The 20,370-nt window shown below is 43.0% G+C and overlaps 1 protein-coding gene across 2 annotated transcripts in view; it reads left to right on the top strand.

Annotated features, from left to right (window-relative positions):
• Positions 1-20,370, top strand: part of MARS1 (methionyl-tRNA synthetase 1) — a 253,255-nt gene that overhangs the window by 10,410 nt on the left and 222,475 nt on the right. For both annotated transcript variants that reach the window (XM_085654605.1, XM_085654606.1), the window contains exons 2-3: positions 10,582-10,672; positions 12,015-12,093. In XM_085654605.1, the coding sequence (XP_085510731.1) occupies positions 10,582-10,672; positions 12,015-12,093 (170 nt within the window). The remainder of the gene's footprint in view (positions 1-10,581; positions 10,673-12,014; positions 12,094-20,370) is intronic.

The raw sequence follows: 20,370 nt of genomic DNA, 5'->3' as shown, positions 1-20,370 counted from the left end.
TTACATTCAATGTGGTTTTTACGAAGGAACTTGATTAACAATGATGTTTTGATTCATGATCCAGTATAATGAACTCCGAGAGAATAGCTATATTTTAACCTTTTAAGAATAACTTTGTTATACCAATTTTAGAATTCTGTAATTATTTATAAATTTTAAAGTAACAATTGTCTAACAACCATGAAATAATCGGTGATTACAGGTTTGAAATGGATTGATTGATTTGTTGTCTTGTATATTTTTATGTGCTTTTATGGTAAATCTAACCGAAATAAAGCTTTAAACTGAACTGAACAACCTTTTTTTTTTTTTTTTTTTTTTTTTTTGTATATGAAAAACCGCTGACGGCAAACAACATTAATGCAAGAAATAAATTAATAGCCAACGTATATCAATTTTTCCCTTGGTAATACAGGAAATAATACCATAACAAAACAAATATTTCATCATCTTAATTACAATAAATAAAATAAATAAATAACTGTTGCTGTTTTTTTGTTCAATCCTTCTTCTTACATGAAATAAAATAACAACAAAACCACTCCTTTACGTTTTACTCTAAAATATAATCTTCTAACTTCTTGAGCAGTTTGACGACCACTTTAGTCTGAGAAAGCATAACATCACAGAAAAAAACAACTCAGGAACAGACATTTGTAGTCGTCTCATCTTGTTCAGAAGAGGAAGTATTTTCTTGTAACTGTACAATCCTGGAAGTGGCACTTCCATGTTAGATTTTTCTTGCTAAACCCCCATTTCACCATTTAACATGCCCTTCTCATAGACATCATCCAAAAATGATTGTCCACATCCAACTCTTTGAAAAACATATCTTGCCTGGGTTTAAGAACCACCACTGAACTCTTGCTCCACCAACCCCTTTTGTGTAGTAGCACTGCACTCATTTTCTGTCACCTTATCTACTTGAACAGGTGCAGAGAAGTTTGATGTGCCCTTGCTTTGGAAAACCAGTTTAGCAATACGCACCCAATCCCCTGCACAATAAGTTTAGTTTTGGCTCTATGAACTTCATCATGATGCTGCTTGCCCCCAATTTGTACATCACTCAAGTTATTTCTTACTTTTTCTTCTACCTTCTCATAACTCTTGTTAACTGTGGGCTACCAACATTTGGGGACAAAAAGGTACAACTTTCTGTACCCCTCATCATAACATGAGGACACTCTCCAGTTGCCGAATATGATGTGGTATGGTAATTCCACAACGTTTCTTAAAACAAGTTAAAATCAATGGGAAGAAAATGGCTGACTGGTGAGGAGCTCACTAAAGGAGCTTCGAGCGCTTGGGATCTGCTTGACCTGAATATCCCTGTTAGCGGCACCTGACCAATGGAACTGAACACGGAATTTAACGCACAACGAGTAAAACTACGAGAATCCACATCAAGAATCCTACAAGACGCCGACACATTTAACTTCCTTTCCTACCGTCTCTGGCCACCCAAATAACGGTGCCAACCCTGCCTCTCACCTCTGCCCGCTCCGACTCCGGCTGGGCTGACGTGGATCACTGGCAACGTAGGGGAGCCTTGACTGCACAATCGATAGCACATCGCCTCTCACCTCTGTCCGCTCCGACTCCCCTGGACTGACGTGGATCACCGGCAACAGAGGGGAGCCTTGACTGCACCATCGATACCCCATCGCTGAGCCCTGAGACGGTAGAGAAAGGGCTCAGCTGGGTATGTGGACATGGGCCCCCTATTCATCTGCGGGTTGAATGGAAAGATTCGAGTCCCGCTGGACCCACTGCAACTGTGAGCCATGGCAGCACAAATGAAATGAAATGAAACTCCAATAATGGCCCCTTTTCATGGGATTGACCCGCAACGGCTGCAGAGGTCTGTCTCATAGAGAAGCACCCTATACAGACCAGCTGCGTCGTGGTCTGGTGCACTGGGGCAATCAGGGAACGGACGTAAGGAACGAAGGAGCTCGGTAAGCCCTCAGTTGATGTGTCAGGACCCAGCTCGCGGAGCTTCACTGAAAAGCCTCCCTCACGAGGGCTTACCCGGACTAAGCTGTCAGCCCAACTCCACCCCCCTCAGATACGATCGATAACGTCTATGCTCATGTATACGGTATGTCTGTATCGGCGTGATTTTCCTGCACATGGGAGCGAAGTTCGCATTATTTTCACCACATTTGCTAACTAACGGGCAGCATCTACCTCTAAAACTGCAAAATGGCAGCCCACACAAATCCCAATATTTTGGGGTACGCCTCTAGCTTGTTGTTCTAGGCAAGAAAAGACTTCGACCCTCCAAGGAAGCAGACAAGATAAGAACTGAGAAAGGACAAAACACCCATAGAGCGCACAGAAACTGAAATAGGACTACTACTGGTTTAGCCCAGCTAATGGAAAGAGAGACAGGACTATCTCGCTGGCTATGATTTCCACTACTACAGATGTGGCCATCTTGAACTGACTCCCTTACAGTGGACTAGCTCCTGTACGTGGCTAGTTAACACCCATTGATCTCCCTATCTACCTATACAGGTCAGAATTTCAATTTAATTTAATTTTTAATTTATTTTTATCTCACTCTTTACTGCTCCTGCCTCCCCTCCCCCATCTTTCATTCGCCTGCCACGGTGCACTTACCTCGTTACCTGAACCAACCCCTACTCCTCCTTTCCCTCTGCCCCAAACCCACGCCACCCCCCCCCCGCTGCTCCATAACCTCCCATCGCACGTCCTCCCCCCCCCCCCCCCTCCTTCCCAAGCCCATCCCCCTTCACAACACAGGCCCCCCTTTACGGTCCACATACACGCATAACGCCTCATAACACCCTATCCCATACTAACTAGCGCCAACCCCACTATGGAGCGCACAGGCATACATACCTACACCATCAGCTACCCCCCCCCCCAACCTCTCAAAAAAAGCATCCAAACGCTATAAACACAATATGTTAAAACTACACCCTGAAACACCCATCTCGGATCCCTCATTTTCTACACCAAAAGAAGAGCACAATGGAGGAAAGCCTTCCTAGTTATATTCTTGATCTCCTCCACTAGGAAAACTGCACACGGTCTCACAATCTCTATCTCTCCCTCCCCAATCTTCAAAGCTGCAGCAACAGTCTAGAAGACATCAAATCGTTCAACACAACTCTTGGAAAAACTCAGACCTGGCTGGCGGAAAACCATCTAAAACTGAATGCCCTCAAAACCGAATTCCTCCTAATCGCTCCTCCCGCCCAAGTACCCGTAATGCAAGACTGGATCAAACACCTAACAGCACTCAACTGCCAACCTCTTATCGTTGACTCAGCAAAATCGCTGGGAGTAACGCTGGACAGAAATCTCAATATGCAGAAACACATCAGCAACGCAACAAAAGGAGCAAACCTTCAGATAAATACTCTGAGAAAACTGAAACCTTTCCTGCCTGAAAAGGGCTTCAATCTGGCAGTACGAGCTCTAGTCATCCCAAGAGTGGAATATGGGAGTCTCTCTCTATGCGGCCTTCCCAGATCTTCAACGGCCCCTCTAAGATCCTCAATCAATGCCGCAGCTAGACTTTTATTACTGGCTCCAAAAGAAGCTCCCACATATCCCCGGACCTAAGATCCCTTAATTGGCTACCATTTGAAGCCAGAATTCATCTAAAAATAGCATGTATGACGCATAAAGCCATTGATCACAACGCACCCAGCTATCTGGCACAGAAACTGGCGCCCTCATGTGGGAACAGATCTTCCAGAAGTACCAAAAACCTCTTACTGAAACCGCAAAGATTCAACAAGAAGAAAACATACAAACAAACCTTTTCAGGGATGGCACCCAGAATTTGGAATGCTTTGCCCCCAGAAACTAGACTTAATCCCTCTACTGCATCTTTAAAAAAAGAAGTGAAATCTCTTCTCATGGCTAAGTTCACTTGAGCATGGGCTACTGTTATTATTCGACTCAACATTTGATCTACATGGAACTATATATTATTTACTTTCCCTCTATGTATCCCAGATATTGTGTCTATATTATGCTTGATATACATGGAACATTTTGTTATGCACCATATACCTATGTATCTACGATATGGTGATTACACTATCATTGACTGACATGGAACTTTGTTATTTACCATGTACCTATGTATCTAAGATATTTACCTTGTAAAGCGCTCTGATACCCACAAGGGTCTTGTTCGCACTGTATATAAAACTTTCAAATAAATAAAATAAATAAATCCCTTTTATTATTCAGAGCAGCCTGTATACCATCTTTAATAAATCTGTTTGCCGTTTCCACCTGACCATTTGCTTTGGGGCAATATAAAGGTCCTCTCTCAGTGCAGATACCACACTTATTAAGGAACTGCATCATTCTAGATGACGCAAATTGTACCTCATTATTGGACATTAGCACTTTAGGAAAACCGTCAGTCTGAAAGATCCTTTCAAAAAACTTGATTACTTCATCCGTATTAGGGTTCTCAACAAAAGCATGGTATATCCACTTTGTAAAGTTGTCTATCAAGACCCTATTTTGTTTTCCCAGTACATCATTAGGAACAGAAAAAAACGATAGACACCTTCTCCAAAGGTTTTTGTGGACAGTTTTGTAAATAACCTGGTTCACACAACACTTTCCAATGTTTATCAGAATACACACACAAACCATGCAAGCATCTACTTACCTTTCAACATTCGCATCCATGCCTGGCCAGCAATAATGCTGTTTCAGCGATTTTTTTGTTTTATACCAGACACACCAGGATGTCCCTAATGAGCCAAATCAATGAGTTTGTTTCTGAGGCCCATTGGCGGAACAAACAGATCATGCCTAATAAGAATGTCACTTTCTATAATCAACTCACTGGGCACCTGAGCATTATTCTGTAGTCCTGGATCAAGATTCCTGCTGGGTGGCCACACATTTACAACATATTGTTTAACTATTGCCAGCTGTTAATCTTCTTTAGACTATTTATTCTAGTCAGACTCTGAAATGGTGCCATTGCATTTATTCATCTATCACAGCAACTACGCACTGGTGCTGATCTAGGACTGTTTCCTCCTTCTCATCCATGAGGCGGCCAACTTGACAGTCAGCTGTGACATTTTTCCCATAAGAAATATGTTGACTCTGAAAATTAAAGTTCTGTTATCTAGCAATAAGTCTTAGACGTCTAGAAGAGCTTTACCTCACCTCACCTCATCCATCATGAAAGCTAACGACTTATGATCAGTGACCAAACCAAAAGGCTTCCGCCACAAAAAGTTCTTAAATTTCTCCACTGCCCAAACACAATCCAATGCCTCTTTCTGTATCATGCTGTAGTGCTGTTCTGCTCTTCCCACTGCTCTAGATATAAAAGAGATTACCCTTTCCCTGCCATCCACCAACTGGCTAAATACTGTACCTAACCCAATAGAACTGGCATCAGCAGTCACATGCGATTTACCATTGTGATCAGATTTGAGAACTGGAGCTTTGCGCAATTAGTCTTGTAACCTTTTCAACGGTCTCATCGTGTTTTTTGGTTCATTCAAAGTGTACTCCTTTCCTCAAAAGTTGTCTGAATGGCTCCACAACAACAGCATAGCCGTGTACAAATCTCTCATAATATTCTCATTGTCCTAAAAAAAGACCTTTGTGAATCCTGGTCGTATGGTTTTAGTGCATTCTTCAACACACTGACTAAGAGTGCCTTTGGACAAAAAGTCATCCCTTGAAATTTTATTCCCTAAATAATCAATTTCGTTTACTAGACATATGCACTTTTTCTTACTGACAGTCATGCCTCTGGTTTCCAGCGTACCAAGAACAGAATCCAGTAACTTGTCATGTTCCTCGCAGGTCTTGGCAAAGATGACCATGTCCTTTTGAAAAGCCTGCACCCCCTTTTAGTCCTGAAACAACTCATCAGCTTCTGAAAAATACTGTCCGCCGAGGCCAGTCTGAACGGCATCCTTAAAAACCTACATACTGCAAATGTGGTAACGAAAGCTGTTAAATCCTTTGAAGCAACGTCTAAAGTCACTTGGTGATATGCTGACTTGAGGGCAATTATGGAAAAATATTTAGCACCATTGACAGCCGTCAGTAATTCTTGTATCCTTGGCAGGGGATGACTGTCAACTACAATATTTTTGTTCAAAGACCTCAAGTCAACACACAGCCGTAAATCGTCGTTTTGTTTTTTAGCACAATAACAATTGCCAAAACCCATTCTGAACTGTCATTGGGTTCAATGATACCCTCTCCACACAAAACATCAAGATGTTGTTTTAGCTGTTGGCGAACTCTTAATGGTATCATCCACACTTTGTGTTAAATGGGAATGGCCCCCTTTTTAGATTTGATGCGATGTGTTTAACCCTTCACCTGGTCCACTCTATCCACAAACACAACATTGTGTTTAGATATGATACTTTCCACATTTGACTCCTGAACCTCTACGTGGATCAATGTAACATCTCCTAAAACAATGGGACAGTCCGAGCCTGGACATAACATTACACCCAGTTTTCCTAAATCATACAATCCCACAATATCCTTTCCATTGACCACAGCATACATTTTCTTAATAATGTTACTCCCTTGAAATTCTAAATTCTCTTCAAAGTAGTCCAACATGCCAATTTCAAAATTTCCAAAGGCCTTTGAATTAACATCTGTTAATCTGTCCTTTTTCAAATCCACACAACCCCACTTCTTTTTAAAGCTAACTTCGGACACAATTGTAATCATGGATCCTGACACTGCCATTACTTCCTATATAACCGCATATCTCTTCCAATGTTTCATTGAAACCCACAACAACTGTATTCACGTCAAAACATACATGAGGATCATACAACGTACGAATCAAACTCTCCAAATCGTCACTCAGTGAGTTCACATTCACACTTGTCCCGGTCTTCATACTTCTGCCCACACTCTGGAAGTGCCCAACTGTATTGCATTTGTTGAATCTTCTTTTGGTTGCAGGACAATCAGAACTGTTAGTGAAGTGCATTTTGGAACCACACCTATAACAACTGGGTCTCACCAGCTTGACACCACTAGACTTATCAGTACTTTTCCCCAATTGAACTACACACACAGAAGTATTAGTGTTAACCTCTTCCGAAGTTAACACTTTAGATGACTGGATAGATCTCTCTATTCCCTTGGCTATGTCCAGTACCCCAGCCAATGTGGGGTTCTGACACACCAACAACCTTTCCTGGATTTCTTTAGAATCAACTAAAAACGAATTCATCCCTTATGCAAGTATCCACATTTGGACCAAACTCACAATTGGCTGCATTTAGTCTCAGTGCTATTACATATTCTTCCATCAATTCTTCCCCAAATTGCTTCCTTTTATAAAAACCATGCTGCTTGATTACATATTACATTAGCTTCATCAACAAACTGTTTTTCAAGTCTTGTAGAAGCCTCTTTAACCCCTTCGCCGCGGCAGGAATTCCGCCGCAGCGCTGGGGGGGGTTTGGGGGCAGTTGCGGGTCCGCTGTGCTCGTGACGGAACCACTCCGTCACGAGTCACGGTTGAGCTGTGCTCATGACTGAGTGGTTCCGTCACGTCTCCGCCCACTGCGCTAATCGCCCGCACAGGCGGGGAATTAGCGCCGCGTGGGCGGAGCGGCCGCAGCATGACGGAACCACTCCGTCATGAGCACAGCGCAACCGTGGCTCATGACGGAGTGGTTCCGTCATGAGCGGGGAAGGGGTTAAATACATCCCAACTGTCCCCTTGACCTCTAGGCGCTGGTATAGGTGGTACATTCTCAAAAATCTCAATTGCCGCTGTACCCGGAAAACGGAACAACAAAGCCCCCTTTGTTTCAGAAGAAAACCCTTTGCCATCAATAGCAATTAAATGTGGGAATAAAGGTATTTAATCCATCTGTCCTATTACAGCCCACTGGTGAGAAATAACGGAGTGGGTCCTTTCACCACCAGCTGCGCCACGTTAATGCTCCATGACATTCTACATTCCAACAATATATCATAACATGAGAGAGACATCTTATCATACATGCAATTCCATACAACAGTTTAGTTTGAGGGAAACAGCAGGAGGAGGGCTCTGGGAGCTATGAATGATGAATAAAGTACAAATGGGGTGACAACACAGAGCACAGTGTTTACTTGTGGGTAAAGTAGCACATGAGGGAGAGAGCTGGAAAACATACACTCTAATGGAGTGCTTTACAAAAAAAAAGAAAATATACTTGCCTAAATGAAAGTAGTGGAAGGACTCGGGTCACCTAATTAAAATGATGGTAAAAAGGATATGCTCCAGAGGAGGGACAAACATGAGAGGAAGAGAAGTAATCAAATGTGAAGTCAGCAAATGATAGTGACATAAAGCCAACCAATGGTAACTGGTGGGTAGGCTCTAAGTCCACTGTAAGTTTTGGGTATGGTTCACAAGAGGATTTCGCATACAGACTGCCAAAATAGCTGTTTGATAGATGAGACCTAAAAATCGAAAGCTTTCTCCTTGATACTAACAGAGGCAAAGTTTAGGAGCTTGGTAGATTCTTCAAATGCAGCAAAGAGGTGGAGGACGCTAAGAGTAGGGGAGAGGTTTTTGAGTGCAGAGATCAGGAAGTAAGATGTGCTCGAGCTGTTTCCAGGAGTGGAGTATGAAAAAGCTCAGTTGCAGAGTAATGAGTAGCTTCAAGCAAGATGGTGCATAAATGTATTGAACCTAAGTTGCTTAAACATTCTGGAGCGAAAATGACGCAAACGCGCTATGTGGTTGAGGGGGCCAGCAGTTTTTTCTGTAGAACAGAGAGGGACAAAGTATTTGGAATACTAGGAGTAAGTTCTAGAGATGAAGTGACTAAACAGCATAGGATGGCAACTCAAGTTGAAAGAATATTGAGCTTGATATTGTAGGTGAGGAGAAAGGGTCAGAGGGAGTTACTTGATCGTTAGCTGAGTTGAGTATGGGAATGAATTCTGCATGAAATTTTACTGTGAGGGTTGGTCAGGTGGTATGCTTGATGGGATAGCTGGATAGAAGGGTATTGGTGGGGGCACAAATTAATAAAAAGATTGGAGTGTATCCGGTTGCACAGGTTACAGGATTCTCCACTCTTTCACAAGTTTTATTTTAAAAATCAATTAGTCATCAATTTGGCTGAGGTAAGTGAGTGGTGGACTTTGGAGAAGACGTTGCGCCTGGAGCCACAATGCATTACAACGTGCTACATCTTGATGCTATGCTGGGCCTCAGCTGTGTATGTGGTCGGGGGTTTTAGTGGTGGCTTTATGGCTCCAAGTCAAGATGTCTGCCCTCCTGTTCAAATCATTTAAATATGGCCGGTTACACGGTGAAGGACTCCAACTTATCACTTCATGTAGTACGCTAATAATCCTTACAGTGGTTTGATCACATCACTCGCTTTGTGTACCCCGTTAATAATTTGAATTCAGGTATTATTTTTCTTATTTGGGATTTGAGATTTCAAATCTAGAGAAGTCAAATTATTCATGGGGTCTTCGGGGAAGGTGGGACTTCTGGAGGATACCGAGTGGAGGTAGGCCTTCATGGTGCTGCAGGAGCTGGCAATACCCTCAAGACTCTGGCTGATCCAGCTGTAATTCTAGCATTCTCCCTGTATGGCACCGTTATGGCTTGTGGCGGGCACAAAAGTGCTCTTCCCCCCTGCTTGCTTCTGGTTTGCTGATGAGAGCGCAGGCTTTTTGAAAATGTCCTGAGATTGTGAAGTATTGGACTGCAATCTCTGCTCCTTTTCATGTATTTTGGAAAGACCCATTGACCCATAACCACGTATTGCTATTTAAGGACTCCTGGAGGCTCTTGGGGATGAGAGGAGGCGAGGGGGAGCTGTGGGGGAGCGCTCCCTGGTGTGGCTGGGCACCCTGATCGGCAAAAGGGACATTGCCTGGGCTTGGAACTCTGCTAACCCACCCTCACTGATGGCATTGCGTGGGGTGAGGAACTGGTGCGCGAAAATGGAGGAGCACATTTATGTAGACTGAGGCTGCCCCCCAAAACGCAAGAAATTCTGGGGCAAGTGTGGGACTATTACGGGTTGTTCTAACTTGTAAAATGAATAAAAACTGGTTTATAAAAAAAATATTGAAAACTAGCACAAAACGTAAACTTCAACTGTTGCTCTACCCAAGGGATTACCTAGAAGTTCTTAAAACAGGTTTCAACGGAGCCTGGGATGGCTGAAATCCTACTCTGCAGTTTTCCAAACTCTCTTACCCAAACAGTCTCAAAACGAGCCCCCCCCAACCCCGGTCTTTAACAGTAAAACTATACCTCATATACTCTGATGTTGTCATCGATGATTACTGGGGAATAAGGCTGAAAAAGCTTTTAGTTGTATGTTTTATTAGCACTCTATAAATGAGCTAAAGGCAATGCATTTCATTTTGGTATAACTGCGATCCATTTAGGTCTTATTTCATTCTTTCAGGGTATGTTTTGGTTGAGTTGTTGTGTTGGGTGTCTCTTTTGTCCACTCTCCAGGATGGTTGACTTTCGAAAAGATGCCTGAATTCCTAAGTGTAAATATTAACCCCTATCTTTTTTTGTCTTTTTTTATCCAACAGAACGTGCGGTGCCTTTTCTGACACAGCCAAGGTTTCCTGCCCTTCAGCTGGAGAGTGGGACAGTTCTCTTTTCTGCAAATGCAATATGCCAGTGAGTTCTGCTAAAAAATGTGGGTTATGTCTGCTCTCGAGGATAACTGAAAAAACACTACTTCTGGCAGACCAGTTTTCTAGTATTAGAAAGCTAGAAATCCGCAAGGTTTTGAAGGACAAATACTTGGATAAGCTGCTCTGCCATGCACAGAAATGTCTTACTTTAAATGTATTCCAAATACTACGGCTGCCTAAGAAACGTCCACTGAGCCCCCTGCTAATATATGGGTTAATCAATGGAGTAACATGGCTGCAGCTAGCCTGCTTCTATTCACTGTTGCAGCCTATTGGTGTGCCTGTGTGCAGTGTAAACCAGTGTGCAGTGGCACACCTTTTTTGGAACAAGTCTGTACTTCTTGTTACGTGCAAGGTTTTAAAAGCTGTATTCAAGAGTGGTCACTAACAAAAGCTGTATTTGTCCGCTGGGAAAGGCCCATCAATATCTGCTAGAATAGATTGTTTTTTACAAAATCGTGTTTTAACCAGATTTTGATTGCATTGGTGTGTGCTATTGTTTGTTTTTAATTTGTTTTCAGTGAGCCTTGTGAAGTGTAGGTTTTTTTCTGTAACTGACTTTGTATTACTGCATCGTTGAGTTGAATATAGTCAGAAATCAGAAAAGGTTAACATTACAGAAAGGCTAAAATAACAATTGTTGTTATTTGCTATGTTCGCCCTAAATGGCCAAGGGTATCCCCAGACGTGGGTCCCTTGCTCGCTGTGCCACGGGAATCAAGCTAGCCTTGCTGATATGGGTTGATACCCCCAAACCAGTCATAGGATGCACATTTCCGGTCCAGGGAGGTTCTGGCCTGGCATTGCGGGCTGGACTGTTCCCATGAGGAGCAGGGTCCAGACTGATTTGCATATGGCTGGGTCCAACATGGGGTGGCATGGTGAGCAAAAGAACGATGAATTAAACCGAGGTCTGTTATTGGGGGTGAGTGGTTGAAAGGTTTCAGCACTCCGTCCATCATCTTGGTGTGTTTGCTATGTTTACTCTAAGTAGCCAATGGTATGCCCAGACGTGGGTCCCCTGCTTGCCGTGCCACTGGATTAAAGCTAGCCTGGCTGATGAGAGGTGATACCCCGAAACCAGTCCTAGGATGCTTGTTTCCGGTCGAGGGAGGACCTGGCCTGGAAGTTTGGGCTGGACTGTTCCCAAGGGGAACATTGTCAAGACTAATTTGCATATGGCTGGGTCCAAACTGGGGTGCCATGGTGAGCAAAAGAACGATGGATTGAACCCAGATCTGTGACTGGGGATGAGTGGTTGAAAAGTTTCAGCACTCCGTCCATCATCTTGTTGTGTAAAATAACAATTCTTCCATTTTTTTCAGATTCTTTTTCACATCCCTTGGGGGAGACCTCAACGATTCCAGCAGCCAGTGGCTTGAATGGGAGGCAAGGGAGCTGCAGGTGAGTAGGCAGCTATTTATAATTTGTTCCCTCTGTTTGTAGTGTTTTTTTTCCTGCTTCCGATATAACAGTGCTGTTGAGGTCTATGTGCACTTGTAAATCGTTGGTGTGAAGCCAAGATAACGTTCAACCTTTGAACTCCAGTGTCCACAAAATGATGATCTTGAATTAGGTAGTAGTGGCTCTTATAATTTAAAGGGATGGAAAATATAAACAATGTTGTAATTATCAATATGAATAAAAACAAGTTATCTGATTTGAGGCACAGGGGTGCCCAATGCTTTGGCTCATAGTGACATTTCAGGTTTTGCTCTGCATGACAGTATGTGGTGAATGAAACTCATCACTAGCTGGCAGCCCACTGTGAAAGCAAGGGTAACCACCACTGCCCACTTTCCAGAACGTTTGCCCATGCTTCCAGATGTTTTTTTAATCTTAATGAGAATAGGCTTGAGAGGTTGGCATGACCCCCCTTCTAATTTTTTCATCGAAAGTGAACGAGGACGTAAACCAAGTTTCCAGAAGGTTAGAGTGAGAAATAATTTATGCAAAATAGGATCTCTGCTATGTTGTACAAGTAGACGTAGAGCATCACAGTAAAATGCAATAATAATCTTCTGATGACACTCTTCACTTGCTTGCTTTCTGACTAAGCCAGAAAGTGAATTTCATCAACACCATTACTAAATAAATGGTATTGGTGCCTGGACTAGTAAATGACTTACCATGCACACTTGGTTGAGCAAATGCCCATCCTCTTATTTTGTGGCCTGTAGAACGGGGAAGATAAGGTACAGGTAAAGACACAAATGTACTTAGTGGTTAACTTTCTGCATGCCCCAGGTAAATGGAAGGATTACTCATTTCATAAGTGGCTTTAAGTGTGTAGTGGCAGATGGTAGATTACACCCACAGAGTGCCTTTATGTCCTATAGCTCCTCCTTTCTGTAGTCAACTACACTGTTGCCATAACAAAAAAAACAGCACACAATATGTTTACTTGTTATGCATGGTTTCCTTAGGAAGCCTCTGTCATTTACACCGGATTCTTAATCTGGTAACCCACTGCTATGACATAGCAACAGTTGATAACAAAATTAGCTACCAACTGTTGGTACATCAGAAAGGCCTCCAAAGCCAGGCTGACACGGCTCTCTGACACTCTGTTGGTGCAGCGTGTCAGCTTTGATTGACCTCCAGTCGCAGTTCAGTACCGAGACAGGGTTCCGACGGATAGAGCGGTGCCCCTTTCCCTGAGCTACCGCCAGGTTGATGTCTGGCCGCTTATCCAAGAACTTTAAGAACATCCAGTAAAATCTGAGAAATTTAAATTGAAGGCATAACTGGTTTGATATCATTACTATTATTTATACATGTTGTTGTCACTGGCAGCAGCAATCTTCTTTAGGTCCTGACGAAGGCCCTGATACCTCTTGGATTAACTAGGGCTGAAACATGTAGACCTCCTTTGTTAAACACAGAGCAGTTTAAATCCATACTGCTGCTTGCACTGTCTTTTTAACCCTGTCAGTAGGAACAAGCCTTAACATTTTTTTTTGTTCGTGACTAGGCAGTTTTAACTTCACCACCTCACTAGTTATATTTATTTTGCGCTGCGTCCTCACCATTTCTCTTGGAGCTTCTCTCATCTGTTGGATTTAGTGTATCCTCCATAGTGTAGGCTCACTCAAAACATCCCTGAGCTCCCTGTCATCAGAGTAGGGGTTGTAGCCCTTATTGGGAACAGGTTTTCACACTAAGAGGAGATACCCAGATGATGAAGCATGCCACCTCTGGTGGGTGAGGGTATTCGTCCTGAAAGGGATTTCTCCCATAAGTGAAATGTGTGTGACTCTAGTCCGTCACTCTACATGCTTAGTTTTGTAAGTCTAGACCCAAGGATGTGTTTGTGTTACTACGTCAGAAAGGCCTCCAAAGCCAGACTGATACAGCTCTCTGAGACTCTGTTGGTGCAGCGTGTCTGCTTTGAGTGAAAGTAGACCTGCAGGAGGGGGAAGGAAGCCAGGGAAGGTTGTGGGGATTGGTTAAGGATGACAGGTAGGGTAGGTTTTTTTCACAATTGGGTCTGGGAGGAGAGGCCATGTTATGTTTGCCCCCCTTCACAATTACTTTCTGCCCCTTCCTAGCATTTTAAGGCAGGGGCAGATGATTTTCGAGGCCGTACATAACATAAAATTATAAATGAATAAAAAGTTAATTACGGGTATATTTTCCACCTTGTGTATCTGAGTTATATCCTATTCAACTCTAGCTTCGCTCTTGTTGTCTAATTGATGTCAGTCAGAACCCCTCTGTGAAAAACATCCCCGTAATTCACTGTTACCCATCACCAGATATTAGAAAAGTTGAAACCAAGCCCACTATGTGGTGTACGAGAGTTTGTCAAAAAATATTTGAGGTACTTCTTTATGTCTGGTTCATTAACCTAAAATGCTTTCAGAAGTTCTTCAGAGAGGCTTTGGCTCCACCCACACGTTGGTAGACAGGAGTATATGTTTTGATAGAGCAGAAGTTGTGTGTGTCCACTGGAAAAATTGATTACCCACCAATAGCCATAATAATTGTAATCAAGTTGCGTGAGCTAGAACTCTAAATGATGTCTATTGTAGTATCCTTATTGTGATTTCATATTTTCTTATATTCTGTACTCTGTATTCTTGCTCTGATGTGTAACATAAGCGCATCTTCCAAGTGTGTGGCCAGATTTTACGTTCCTGCCTTGGAGGACAGTTGTCCTTTAGGCCGTTAACTTAAAACAGCAGAGCTGGTTGGATCCTGCCGATGGGCTTCTTATCTGTGATACTTTCTCTTCAATAAATGGCTGTTACTTCAAACTTTTCACGTTCTGATTGCGAGGAACGTACCTCAACATACTAGTGACGACTGGGAGAACTGGAAAATTCATTCAACATTTCACACAGAGCAGAGAACTGGAGAATTTAACATTTCACACGGAGCCTGTTGACAGCTGAGGTAACATGGTATCCCTTTCTGACTTTCAAACTCTTTCTGCAGTCTTCCGGATTTGTGTGCGAACACCTTGCTGATTGGTCTTTGGCAGCTCAGGCTTGCATTTTTGTGAGCTTATTGGGGAGCCGATGAGACGTCACCCAGGAGGCACAACAATTGGCGTAGCATTTCTACTACGCTCATGAGCACATTCACTGGCACGCATCGCTCGCACCCAAGTTGCTTGGCAACCAACCTGCATCTGTGTGGGATATTCTAGCAGTGTGCATGCAGCCCTACATTCGTTGCATTGTGCGCATGCTGCCCTATGTGCGCTACAAAGCCTGTACTATTTCCTGGCAGCCAGGCTTGTTTGAGTGTGCGCTTCGGGTGCAGTGTGCAAGCTCCGATCTATGTGCTGAAAAGTTAATCCTTACGGGGCGTTCACAGCCCTTTTGGTCATCTGTTCAGTGATTGCTGTAACGGGGACACCGGTGTATTTCCGTTGTTTTGGCACGATACGAGTTCTCTTAGGTCTGTATTTGGAAGGGCCAGCAAATTTGGCAACGTTTTGAATTTCTACTTCTATTACTTCTTAATTTGGTGTTTATTTGAGTTTCTCTTTATCATCATGTCGGGAAGTGAGAATGTGCAGCAGCCTCCTCACTTCTTGGCCTTACCTGGAACGTTAAAACTGGAGTGGAAACACTAGGTGCGAATATTTAGAAACTTATTTGGTTGCTATTGATGGCAATAATTACAGTGCTGCCAGGAAGTCTGCTATTCTTTATAACTGTCTTGGCACGGAGGGGCATAACATTTCGAAAATCTACCTGAAATTCCACATCCTGAAGAGGAATCTGGAGATGCTGCTGGGTGAAATGTGTTTGTTGAAGCTGAAAAAAGATTGGCTTTACATTTTTCTGATGAACTGAGCATTGTTTTGGAAAGATTTAACTTTTACTCACGGAAACAGGCAGCTGGCGAAAGTATTGATCAGTATATGGCTGCTCTTAGGATTTTGTCTAGCAGCTGTAAATTTGAGAATGCTAAAGATCAATATCTTGGAGACCAAATTGTACTGAACTGTTATTCTAAGAAGGTTCAGGAAAACCTTTTGTGTGGTACTAATCCAACCCTTGCTGATACAGTAAATATTGCTAAAGGTATAGAACACTCTGTAGAATCTGTAAAAGTCTTGTCTGGTGCTTCTGGGGGATTGGAAAACATGAGTGTAAATGCAGTTAAAAAGCTACATGATAGTCACAAATCTAAATTTTACAGTCTGCAGTGTGTTATAAGTGCAGTTCTGATAGTCCTATGGCAAATAATCCTAGTTACCCAGCTCTTGGAAAAAAATGTAGTAAATGTAAAAAGGCGGGTCACTTCATGAAGGTATGCAAGAATGGTGCAACTGTTAAAGTCAATTGTGTTCCAAAGGTAGAACAACATTATACGCAGATAGAAGATGAAATGAATACCATGACAATTTTAATTGTAGGTACCAATCTGCAAGATGGGAACGAATGGCTGAGTGGATGTTTACCTGGAAATGATGATGTTTCTTTAGTTGCTAGGGATAATGGTCCATAATGCAACGTTAAAATAGGAAATGTTGATATAAGAGTTATGGTGAACTCCGTTGTACCTGTTAACATGTTATACAATGATTCTTTCAAGCTACATTGGTGCAATGCCTTACTGAAACAAGAATTTTCAACGCAATAGGTCTTGCAGGACCATTCAAATTCTGGAATTGCGCTGCATTTTCTACTTAACTGTGTAGTTGCTGCCTTCTGCCTATAGTTGTATTGAAAGAGACTTTATTAAGAGTATTGGGCTAGGCTCGATCTGTGGTGCAGAAGTCGTCGTCTTCGGTCAGATGTATGGTAGAGAATCATGAACAGCATTAGGGAATCTCAGTCATCGGAATTTGGGTACAACTCTTTATAACTGCTCGCTGCTCTTGAGGTTGTAGTATTTTTGGAGCCTCTTGATCAGTAGAATGGTGTAATTGTATTGCAAGATACTATTTAGAGGTACTGGGGTGACAAACATTAGTGTAGTACATACAATATCAGCGATATTCCAGTGAAGCCGTTAATCAGCTGGTAAGAGGCGGAGCTAGATCTGTTGTATAGCACAGAGTTTCATCATCAGCAGTACTGAGGAAATGTTCCAAATTAGCAGTATTGGAGGGTATTGGATCAGTGGCACTAAAGACATTTTCATTGAGGTTTGTTTGGCAGAACTGGCTAAAGTTTGGGATCAGTGGCATTGCTCTTGTTCAGTGGTACTAGAAGCACCTAAAATTAGCAACACTGTTGGGTTCACTAGATTCAATGGGATTGAGAATAGCCCCAATCAGACATTTTTGGGTAACTAAATAAGTTGCATTGGGTAGGAGGTTCTCCAACAGCCATATTGAGAGGATACCTTGATCACATGTATTTAGGAGCATCTCATGATGTTTGGTATAGCGAGAGGCTCTCCATCAACCATACTGAGATAATGCTCTTGACCATCCATACTTATAAGGTCTCTCTAGTAGCTGTATTGAGATGAAGCTACCCATCAGCGAAACTGCAGAGACTTCTGATCAGCGGTATTAGGTAAGCCTTTGATCATCAGCAAGGGAGAAAAGGCTTGTCAACACTGCTATTGGGCGAGGTGTGAGGCTCTCTGCCAGTGGTAATTGGACAGTGATTCATAAACCGTAATACTGGAAACGTGCTCTCAAACAATGGTATTGGTGCAGGTGTTCAATCTGCTGCAGTGGGGGTGGGAAGGTTTACTTTCGGGGCATTGAGGCACACCTTTATATGAGCTCTAGGGGGGCTTCTTGATTAAAGGCATTTGGTTATGCCCTCTGTTAGCACAATTGATGGTCTTGAAATCAACAGTGCTGAGATGAAAGTAGGCTTGTAAAAGCATGTGGAGAGTCTCCATCAGTTATTAGGCAAAACTCTCGTTCACTGATACTCACAGGAGGCACGTGTTGTTTAATGCAGTGGGGGCGCTCAGGCAGCATATTGGAACAGGCTGTCCCGATAAACATAATAAAGAAGGCCAATGATCTTTGGTATAGGAAAAGACTATTATTGAGCAGCACTATGAGTCTCTACATCAGGAGTGCTGAGAGAAGGTTTCCTCAATAAGGTGGCTTTGATCAGTGGTATTGGCGAAGTCTCTTGATCAAGAGTTATGAAACATTTCCAGTCAGTGAGGCTATCCCACAACTGTACTGAAGGGAAGCTGTTAATCATCAATATGGGGAAGATGATCAATGATAATAGTTGGCCCTCCGTCAGTAGATCGCCTTTTGAGGAGAGTCTCTCTTAATCAATGGAACTGGGGAAGGAAGCCTCTTGTACATTGGTTTGTAAAAGAGACAGTAAGGAGTACTGAAAGCTATAAGAAATAGTGGGAGGCTCTCAGTCAGCGTTACGAGGTGTCACCGATATGGTATGGCTACTAACAATGGTATGGGGATGCCCTTGATCAGTTGTATTAATCAGAGGCTTAGAGCCATTTTCGATCACTATAGATGGCCCATGAACCGGAGTCTAAATGGTCACTGTGAATCACGAATACAGAACTGACTCCTAATTAGAGGGTTAGGATGCAGCTTCTAATTAGCATTTTGTAGCCCAAACTGCCAAGTTTCCCTGATCACACGTTTTCTGACGTTCTGGCACTTGTAGTCATAGTTTTCTAATGTGATAAATAAGACTACACATTCCAGAATGCAAAGGAGAAGAAGCGCTGGAGCAGCTAATCAGGGTAATAGTTACAGGAGTAGAACCCGTTGACCCAGGTGAGACCGGGTAATTGGTATAGCAATATAACAGCGTCTCAAATGGGAAAGATTTAGCAAGGACAGTTAGAGAAAGAAGTCTCTATCATACACAAGGGGAAGGGAACAAAGGGAGACCACGAGGAAAATATGAAATTAAGTTTCTAGTGATTGCAGGTAGTTATAGCAGCACTACTATACAATTAAAGAAAATAGTGACCAAATTACACAAGTGGGTACTGGGTGTACCAGTGATAAGTGACGGCGCAGTGACACAAAGTGTAAACGACAGCGTGAACGGCGAAAAATAATTACAGACAATGGTCAATGAGAAGACAAGTGTATATACACATTTGGTTGCCAATTGCGTTAGTTAAATTGACCACTACAGCGCCAAGGTTCTGTGCTGGGTAGTCGACAGCGTTTCAACCTGATCGATTTCAGGTCATCATCAGGACAAATGGTCACATAGATTATAAGTGTAGTGCTGTGGGGGGAAAGGAAAAGGAAAAGAATAAGTGGCCCGAAGGAGGAGAAAGGAGTATTTAAGAGGCGACCGGAGCCGGTGGAAATACCTGGGAGCCACAAGATAGAAGCCAATATGGGCGGTCAGAGATCCAGTATAAACAATAATGGGGTCCAAGGTAGGTCAGCGTACGAACGAATCCCGGGGCAGCTGTGGGGGTAGGATAATGTAGATTAATGAAGAGAGCAGCTGTAAGTGCCTAAATAGATCGTGAGAAAATGAAGGGTTACCTGATCCTGGGGGAGGACGGCTAATTCCTGGAGCGTGAGTAGATGAGGCAATCTGTGGGACAAAAGGCATAGGGGTAAGTGTGGAACCGACGCCACGGGTTGGGCAAAACTGTGCGAGGACAGGAGACAGGGGCGGCGAGCGCGGGTGAAAGAAGGTTACCTGAATGATGCCGCACGTGCTGATGAGTAGCAATCCGGTGCACGTTTAATTATACGGGCCGATGATCAATGGCGGCCTGATGCGGGGGGAATCCGAGGAGGAAAACCGGAGACGAGTGAAGCGTCAAGAGCTTCCGTCTCGTGGTGGGCCGTGAATATGTAGAGGGCGGTGAAGAAGCGTTGGGAGGAAGACGCATAGCTAGAACGGGACCGGTAGGATTAGAGAGGTGCCCCTGGGGGATTATCAGAGAGGGAGATGCGGGTGCCCCGGGGAACATACCGAGGGAAAAGAGGAAAAAGACAATACAGGGACAGGAGTTCAAGGCTACAGTGTGGTCAAGAATTTTGTGCAAATTATTAAGTTCATACAAATGCAAAGTATATTGTACAAGAAACATTAGAGCAAATAAAATTACTTAAGGACAAGAATATTTCAATTTGGGCGGCTGAATATAATAAATAGAGAGCATCACTCGATGACTCTGGGGTACATGCGTACAATGCATGATGAACAACAAAAGAACTGTTGTGCGCGAGCGAATCAACAAAGTGAAAATAAAAATAAAGAACATAGTTGTGCACACAGTTCGAACAAT

Source organism: Triturus cristatus, chromosome 4_1, assembly GCF_964204655.1.
Source record: "Triturus cristatus chromosome 4_1, aTriCri1.1, whole genome shotgun sequence".
Lineage (NCBI taxonomy): Eukaryota > Metazoa > Chordata > Amphibia > Caudata > Salamandridae > Triturus > Triturus cristatus.
The sequence above is the reverse complement of the archived record's forward strand: the minus strand, read 5'-3'. Positions and strand labels throughout refer to the sequence as shown.